General features: G+C 52.1%; 2 protein-coding genes across 13 annotated transcripts in view; one reads left to right on the plus strand and one right to left on the minus strand.

The window, feature by feature from the left end:
• Positions 1-9,077, minus strand: part of MTRFR (mitochondrial translation release factor in rescue) — a 14,302-nt gene extending 5,225 nt beyond the window's left edge. The window contains exons 1-2 of one of the 3 annotated variants that reach the window (XM_006149259.3): positions 8,828-9,077; positions 3,370-4,107 (exon numbers count right to left, since the gene is read on the minus strand). The gene's annotated coding sequence lies outside the window, so the exon portion shown is untranslated. The remainder of the gene's footprint in view (positions 1-3,369; positions 4,108-8,827) is intronic. The other 2 variants (XR_003549511.1, XM_006149258.3) reach the window with 2 other exon arrangements.
• MPHOSPH9 (M-phase phosphoprotein 9) overlaps positions 5,776-9,156 on the plus strand; it is a 63,743-nt gene continuing 60,362 nt past the window's right edge. For 2 of the 10 annotated variants that reach the window (XM_006149245.3, XM_027772178.1), the window contains exon 1: positions 8,130-8,707. Coding sequence is in view for 1 of the 10 variants with exons in the window: in XM_027772180.1 (XP_027627981.1) it covers positions 5,857-5,880 (24 nt within the window). In the remaining 9 variants the exon portion in view is untranslated. Of the gene's footprint in view, positions 5,881-8,124; positions 8,708-9,156 lie in introns of those variants that run through there. The other 8 variants (XM_027772177.1, XM_006149251.3, XM_027772176.1 and 5 more) reach the window with 7 other exon arrangements.

Consider the following 9,156-nt stretch of genomic DNA (forward strand, 5'->3'; position numbering starts at 1 on the left):
ATATATATATATAATAATGAAAAGTCTCTCACGTGAACAGGGCAGGTCACAACTTGGGCCTGCTTTCTTACCAGGAAAAGGGTGAATTAGACCTTTTTTGCCCATCCCACAGAGGCTTAAACGATTACAGGAGGGAAATAAATTCTGGAAGGGGCTCCGGTTAGCCCAGGGTTGGCTTTTGGCAACACTGTCAGTGGGTGGACGGTGGGAACACCAGGGAAACGTGCCACTCACTCAGTCTTCACCAGGCTCACGCGGCACGGAGCAGAGGTGCTGCTCGTCCAGCGGCTCCTCCTCTGAACAGCACCTTCACCCTTTAGCCTGTAAATTCGTCACTCCACTGGGCTCTGCCGTAGGGGCCGCCAGCTCTGAGGCCACTGGACACTCACCGGATCCTGCCCAGGTCTGGCACTCAGCCCTGCCCTCCTTCCCGCGGTCGGCCTGGTTGCTCACGTGGCCTGAGCCCACCCAGAGCCCTAGGCAAGCACCGAGGGACAGCCCAGTGACAAAACCCTGCAGGCAGCACTTCCTTGGAAACCTGGTGTCCTCTTACGGCGCCGGGCGGGGTACCGCTGCGCTGGAGCCGTACAAGAAGGCCGGGGGCTGGGTCCTAGGCAACCCAGATACGCCAGCTGTGCCCACGGCTGTGCCAGCTAATGACCTGGGACAGCTGGAAGGCTGTGGGACCCTAGTGGGACAGCTCTGCTGGAGGTCCCTGTCTCTCTGTCTCTCGCTCTCACAGAAGAAATTTAAATAAAAAATCTTGAAAGGAAACCGGGCTAGCTGGTGGCGCAGAGGTTAAGGGAGCTGGATCCCGCATGGCTACCGACATGGTTCAAGTCCTGGGCCCAGCTTGAAGATCCCTCCACGTGCATGTGTGTGTGTGGCTGAATCCCGAGAATGGAGAGGGGCTGCAGCATGGCCATCTTCGGGTCAGCTCTCTCCTCTGAACACACTCTGTGGCCGAGAAAAAAGGTACCAGTTACTTCTCTCCTAGTAATTAGTGTGCCGGTACCAACATGGCACTGGTCTTTTTTTACTTCCTACGTTTATTTTGAGAGAGGAGGAGGAAAACAAGCACCTTCAGCAGGGTCCCATGCCAGAGTACCACCCTGGGCTTCCTGGGAGCCAGGAACACGGCACGCATGCCCAGGGACATGCAGGAACTGAGCCCGAGCATCCCCACGGCTTCCAGTGCTGCAGAGCGTGTGTCACCATGGCTGGGCCACCAGTCATCTTTAGAATGACAATAACACATTATCTCTGCCTCTGCTGTTTCTATCGGAAATAAATACGACAAAACATCGTGTGCTTTTCAGGCCCTGGCCGACGCTGGCTTTCTATTCCACGACCTGTCTTTTCAGGATGTTCTGTGTTCTGAGTCCCCACAGGGGCTAAGAAGGTACTGGCAAGGTGCACCATGGCTGGCAAGGGACACATTCTGAAATGGAGGGCACCAGTGAGAGCAGTGCTGTAAATGGGCTCGGTGGGTGTGAGATGTTCTAGAAGAATCCCATGAAAAGAGAAACCCAGGTACTTTGCTGAACTCCACAGCAAGGCTCCAGCTCGCATAGGAACAGCTAAGAGAAAGGCCTCGGTGTCCCCAGTCCCCCTTCCCTATTTCTGCTTTTAGTGCACAGGACAGAAAGCCTTTGTGTATGAGCAGCCGCGAATCCGGGCGTTAGAGTAGACACGGAACCCGAGCTGAGCCTCCTTGGGGTTTCTCTTCCGCTGACTAGTAAACCTGACCGTGCAGGGCAGCGCTGGCAGACAGGCGGTGACAGAGAGGAGAGCTGTCATCAGCCGCCGTCACGGCCCGTTTCCAGTCTCGGTCTTTCTGTCCCAGTTCAGAGCGACAGACACTGGAAGGCCCCCACCCAGTTGCAGCTCAAGAAGGCCCCTGGGCTTCCTCGCCAGCCACTTCCAGCAGCCAATCAGGAGAGCTGGCGCTCTGGGTCTCTCCTGCTGCTCCGGCCCTACCCCAGTGACATTAGAAATGACAATGGCACCCAAGGTTCCACTTCCCCAAAGCCCAAAGAGTGCAGCTTGGATTTCGGCTTTTGTGATACCCAGAGAGCAACCCAAAGTCTTTGGGGAACAGTGAAAGCGCTTCAGAATATATAATGCCCATTGTGACATTCAACGAGAACAAGAACAATGGCGAAAAAGAAGTCAGGGGGACCTGCTGCCTCTCGGTGGGGGCAAGCTTTCATTTGGGGCTGCCTCGCCTCTCCTTTCGCTGTGACAATGGCCTTGAGCAGCAGGTCGAGGTTCGGGTTAAAGCCCCGCTCGAGGTCTAATCCCTTTCCATTCCCTCGGCTTCAGAGATAACAAGTCTGAGGACTTTAACCAGATCCGAGTAACAAATGAGTAACAAATACCCGTCTGTTCAATGAGTATTTTAAACATCTACTGAGTGTCATGCATGGGCCTCAAGGGAGCCCGAGGAGCATTAATAAATATGGTACAGGGGCCGGCAGGTGGTGTGGTGGATAAGGGCGCTGGACTCCCACTTGGCTGACAGTGGTTTGAGTCCTGGACCTGGCAACCTGCTATCTCACTTTCTGTCTCTCTCTCTTGCTCTGTCCTTCTCTGGTCAAATTAAAATAAATACATACATTTAAATAAAATAATTCTTGAAATTAAAAAAAAAATGGGTACATGCTATACACACAGCAGTGGGTCTGATTCTGACCTGCCCGAGTCCGCTGGAGTGCTCGGTTCTGATCTGGGCCCTGCATTCTAATAGGAGCGCCCCCTCATCACTGGATCCAGCTAGCAGTCCCCCTGTACCGAGGACCCAAACCAGGAAGACAGCTGGCAGTGGGGCTGGCTTCAGCTCTGCATCCAGGTCTCAGGGCGCAGACAGTCACAGACATGCTTGTGGGTGGACGGCGCTGCTACTCTGGAGGGAGCGGAGAGGACGGGACTTTCCTGGGGCATGAAGGGGAGGAAGGACCCCTTTGATATGGAGCGGCATTCAGGAAAGCACAGACTTAGCTCTCTGGACTGCCTTCTGGATGCCATCTGTCTAAAATTCAGCATTAAATTTTTTTTTTTAAGAATTATTTTGGGGAGCCAGCAGTTGGTGTAATGGCTATGTCGCTGGACTCCCACTTAGTCGACCGTGGTTCGAGTCCTGGGCCCGGTGGCTTAAAACTCACGCTGGGTACGTGTGCGTGCGTGCCCAAGATCCCGAGAGGAGAATGGAGGAGAAGGGATTGCGGCGTGACCATCCCCCCCCAGGGGGTGATTTCTCACTTTCTATCTCTCTGTCTCTGTCTAGCGAGCGCACACGCCTTATAACAACCCTCTCAAAAAAAAAAAAAAAAAAAAAAGCTGAGCCCAGAAATGAGGAGTGCTCCTTACCTGCCTATTCAGTGTTACGTCCCCTTCCGCAGTAAGATGAAACACAGGTCTCAAAACAAGACCTAGGAAGTGGCTAAGGACCCAGCAGAGCGTGAGCAGACGGGGAACTAAACCGCCAGCTGATGGCGCCAGACCTCCGTGAGAGGAGAAGGAGCTCAGCAATGCTTAACAGTAATTCCTGATTCAAAAGTGTACTTTAGAGCTCCCTGCAAACGGAGGAGTAGGTGAAAGCAGCCTTCATCTTCCTTTCACTCTGGAGCTCGCCAGATGCCTGAGGCCTCACGCAGGCTCAAACCCCTCTCCAATGGAAGCACTGAGTACTGCGAGTCAGGCTCCAAAGAGACCATGTCACGTCCTAGGCTTGGAAGATGGAGATACAGCTTCCCCCAGTGCGGTGAGGCGGCTTTTTGTTTGTGTTTGTTGTTAGTGTTTCCAAACAGGAAAGCATACTAGGTTGGGCAGGAAATGCAGAGCTCTTATCTTCTGACTTAGGGAGGACAAGAGAAAAAGGAGCCCCCTCTGCGTGTGGTCTGAATGTAACCGGTTTCCTGCAGTGGAGCTCAAAGACAGCTCATGAAGGAGATGAAGGGAGACGTTCAGTCCACATAACGGCAACGTCGCCGCCTTCCTGAAACAGGAAACCGAGTCCACGGAGGACCTCACTTGTCGGGCTGGTTAACATCACGGCGGTTTTCTATTTACGGCATCTCACAGGAACTACACAATCGATCGACTACACTATTAAAATAAAACAGAAACACATACAAATAGCAGTAATAACACTCTACACTTTCTTCTAAATGTCTCAAAGCCTGTTTCACCACGAACCATGCCGCTGTTTAGGGCTTAAGTGTTTCCAAAGCACCTTCAAATGCATCATGGTCCGAGAACGATGAAGTCCGGGGTGCGTACGACACGGGCTGTCTCGGGAAGACTGGCCTCCGAAGCCCATCAGGGTTCAGTTACTGAGACATCTATCCTTTCCACAGCTTGCTGCGTCTCCTTTCACGGTATCTCCAGATCCACCTCCCAGGTCCTTACACACGCGAGCTCCTCTTTTTGATTTTTCTCAATTTTTGTCCCAAAAGGCCACAGTGCAGAGCAGTCGGCATGACCCGCACTCGATGTCTCACGTTGGCCCCCGAGGGTGACAACAGAACCATATAAAGAGGGAGCTCTTCAGAAAGCACATGGGACATGGGAAATAGCATGCATGGATTTCGGCGGTGTGCTGCATCCAAGGAAACTACTCGAACCCATTTTATTTCTTCAAGGAGAGAAGAGAGAGACAACGTCCTCCACAAGGTCTTGATGCCGAGCTCTCCCCAGCTTCAGCCAGCCCAGACCGTGGCCACACCCGTGTACATCCACCCCAGCGTACTCAGGCCTTTGGTGGCAAACCCTAAACCTCCCATATGGGCTGGCCCTGTACAGTATGGCGTTTTACCATGGCATCATCGGCCCCTACTTCCACCACTCCCTACCGGTTACAGGTACAGCCCTTAGTGTCATTAAATGGGAGCGTGGACCCCTACCCTGCAGAGCCGAGGGGCCTCCAACGTGCCCCGTAAGCTGCGGTCTTAGGGCACAAACCCACTCTGTGAACTGCTGAGGTCACGGGCTCTTGTTCTAGAGCTCAGAGTGAAAAGGCATCTCGGGCAGTGCCCAGTAAACTGTTTCACTTGGCAGGGTCCAATTTAAGAAGTACTTGGAGGGGCAGCAGGTAGCGTGGTGGTTAAGGTGCTGGAACTTCACATGCTCAACTGCAATTCAAGTGCTGGACCTGGTGGCTTGCTTTCTCACTTTCCCCCTCTCTCTCTCTCTCTCTCTCTCTCTCTCTCTGGTGAGCACATGTGTCCTAAATCAAATTAAAATAATAATAATAAATATTTTTTTAAAAAAAGGACCTGGAAACCATTAAATTATCGAAGGCATGCTATTTGGTGACATCATAATTCTGGTCTGTGAAATGTGGTGCCAAGGAGACCATTGTGCCAAAACTACAGCCTGGCTTCCCGCAGGCTGGCATGGGTAGAGCCACCATCACTGAAGTAAGTCCCAGTTTAAACATAAATAACGGGAAAGGGAAGACAACTTAAATGTAAACGTGATCATTTCCTTCCAGGTTTGATGGGAGAACTATGCATTTACAGTTGGATTGCTTCTCGGGGCCAGCAGATGGCATGATGGCTACGCTGCTGGACTCCCACATAGTCGCCCGTGGTTTCAGTCCTGGACCTGCCAGCTTAAAACTAATGCTGGGCACAAGTATGTGCGTGCCCAAAATCTCGAGAGGAAAACAGAGGAGAAGGGACTGCAGTGTGGCCATCCCCTCTGGGGGGGGGATGATTTCTCGTTCTCTGTCTCTCGGAAACCATTAAATTATCGAAGGCATGCTATTTGGTGACATCATAATTCTGGTCTGTGAAATGTGGTGCCAAGGAGACCATTGTGCCAAAACTACAGCCTGGCTTCCCGCAGGCTGGCATGGGTAGAGCCACCATCACTGAAGTAAGTCCCAGTTTAAACATAAATAACGGGAAAGGGAAGACAACTTAAATGTAAACGTGATCATTTCCTTCCAGGTTTGATGGGAGAACTATGCATTTACAGTTGGATTGCTTCTCGGGGCCAGCAGATGGCATGATGGCTACGCTGCTGGACTCCCACATAGTCGCCCGTGGTTTCAGTCCTGGACCTGCCAGCTTAAAACTAATGCTGGGCACAAGTATGTGCGTGCCCAAAATCTCGAGAGGAAAACAGAGGAGAAGGGACTGCAGTGTGGCCATCCCCTCTGGGGGGGGGATGATTTCTCGTTCTCTGTCTCTCTGGCAAGTACACGCACCCTATAGCAAAAAATTTCTCTGTAAAAAAGTTTTATTGCTTCTCATTCTTTGCTCCAGAGAAGGCCCTCCAAAATGACAAACTTTGGATGTAAAAATCAAGAACACCAAATCCTAGCCCGGTTAACAGACACTAAATGCCTCCAGCCACGTCCAGCCACTATTACTGAATAGCCCGATCTCCAGTCTAGACTGGCACATTGAAGCCGTCCAGACAGTGCTTGAGCAACTCGACTTTATAACCGAGCGAGCGAGAAGGTAACCGCCCACCGTAAAGGCCCTGGACCCGAACTCTCTAGTGTGGAGGAGGCGGCTGGTTAGATGACACAGTTTTTATACTTAACGCGTTTGCTTGAGTTTTGGAGCCGATCTATGTCCATTTTCAATACTCAGAAATAATTCTTTGGACTTTAAATATTACATTTTCAGCTGTTATGAATCTTGGGAAAAGACATTTCTCCGGTCCAGTGCTATCAGTCAACGACAATTACCACTGAGTTTATTTTTAGATAGGGTCTCCATGTTGCGGTCCTCCCACCTAGCCACCTCAGTAGCGGAGACCACAGGCACATAAAACCACCCTGGCTTGTGAGGGAGGGCCAGGAGTCGACCCAGGCCTCCAGCCAGGCCTCCCATGCTCCCTGGGTCAGCCGAGGAACAGCGTACCAACAACAGGAAGACAACTATTGACAACAGGCAGGCACTGCTTTCCTATGTAGATGCTTCTCAATAGCCCTGCTAGAGTAGCTCCCGGAAGCGCGTATCTGCATGTGTCTACGGATTGGCTGCTCTCCAGAGGTGACCCGCACACATCACTGTAAATGGGCCTGAATTTATGTGTTTATTTTTGCTATAGGGCACGTGCACTTGCCAGAGAAAGACAGGGAGAGAGTGGGGGCAAGTGAGAACTCACCCCCTGGGGGACAGCCATGCCACAATCCCGTCTCCATTCTCCTTTCAGGATTTTGGGCATGCACGTACCACACCCCATGCAATTGTCAAGTTGCTGTGACTGGAACTTAAACTGCTGGCCATGTGCAATCCAGCTCCTTAACTTCCATGTCACCTGCTGGCTCCAGGCCTTCATTTTTAAAACTAAGAGCCTAGCAAAGAGGAAAACCTAACCATGGTGTAAGCAACCTTACGGAAAAATGTCACCACGTTGGTGAGCTAGCCAGTAACTGTTAAAGTACTAGGTGCTGAACATGCAGGCTTATGAGGGCATTAACACACACACACTTACATAAATCACACCATCCAACCGCCAGAATACACATGTCTAAAGTGCACACTGCACATTCCAGCTCGTAGTCAGAAACAATGATCAGTGCCGCTTGCTGGTTAATAACTAATTATTAGCACTCATTTTGGGGGTCACTATTTTTCTTGTACGGAAACGTACTTCTCTGCTAGACCTGTTTCAGGAACTCACACTTCTCAATTCTCTGAGTGTTAGGAGTCTATAGTGTCTCACATAATAAATCCTGTGAGCCATGGAAATTAGTGATAAAATTAATGTTCTCTGGGGGACTTGAAGTATGGCCACTGGAAACATACCTGTGTACTTAAAAATAATTTGGTTTTGGCTAGGTGTTCCATGAGCATAATACTGAAAGGTGGATTAACCCAATTAGAGTGGGTAGGTTTTGATTTACATAAGCACAGTATCTTACACACACTGACTAGGTTTTGGATGAGATTGAATTTTTTTTTTTTTAGAGGTTTTTGCTATAGAGTGCGTGCACTCGCCAGACAGAGAGAGACAGAGAGAAAGTTAGAAATCACCCCCCCCCCAGGGGGGATGGCCACGCCGCAATCCCTTCTCCATTCTCCTCTCGGGATCTTGGGCACGTACGCACACGTGCCCAGCGGGAGTTTAAGCCGCGGGGTCCGGGACTCCAACCTGGGTCGACTACATGGGAGTCCAGCGACATGGCCATTACACCAACTGCTGGTCCCTGAGATTGAATTTTTACTATTGAAAAAGAATTTGGTGGCCTAGGAGGCTCAGATGACACGGAGTCCTCCTAGCAGATCTGTCACTCCAAGGGCAAATACATCTCCTGTGTTCTGGCTTCTCAGCGCCATACTTTGAGCCTGAGAAGTCCTATTACCGCGCGGGTCGGGACACTTAAAGGAAACCGAAGAGCGGGAGGTACCCTAAAGGTTACCTAGGCTGAAGGGTGTGGACAGAACAGTGCGTGTGGGACGAGCTGGGAGCCCGCAGGGAGGGAAGCGGGTTCTCAGGTCCTTCCAACGGCCTCACAAGAGCAGTGCTGACACCTACTAGGGGCTGGGCCTAAAGCAGCATCTGACCGTCCTATTTCCCCCCGGGCCTCCGTGACAGTTTTCTGCAGGTCGTGGTCGCTCTCCTCTAACTACCCCTCCCGCACCGAGTGCCCGAGGAGCCCCCGGACGGACTCCCAAAAGTAACCAGAGACATCTTAGTTCAAGTACCAGGGCCGGCTCCACCTCGTCGCCCGCGGGGGCCACAGGTAAAAGTGGTTGCGCGACTCGGGATCGCAAGCCGGGAAAAACTCCGGCGTCCAGGCCTCCGAGCCTCTTTCTATTCGTGAGCAGCCATAGGAGTGCCTGGCTTCTCCGCCGACGCTTACCTGGTCTCAACTGGGCCTTCAGCCTGCAGGGTCCAGGGGAGCCGGAATCACCGCAGAAGAGGGTGATTCCCAGGTCTGCGCACGCGCAGTACCTCCGCCGCGGCTTCCCTCACCTGCGACTCATTCGTCTTAACTGCGCAGGCGAGCAGCTGAGACTTCTTTCGCGCATAGCCGGGGTTGGTTCCCAGAGAACCAATCAGAGAAGAGGATCTGACATCAGCCACGCCTTCTCCCAGGCCCAGGCGCCGGACAGCTCTCTTTGGCGCGAGCTGCGCGCTGGGGAAAGCGGAAGTCGACGTGCGCGCCGCGCTCGGGCGGCTCCGCCCCCC

This window comes from Tupaia chinensis, unplaced genomic scaffold (assembly GCF_000334495.1).
Source record: "Tupaia chinensis unplaced genomic scaffold, TupChi_1.0 Scaffold000258_1, whole genome shotgun sequence".
NCBI lineage: Eukaryota > Metazoa > Chordata > Mammalia > Scandentia > Tupaiidae > Tupaia > Tupaia belangeri.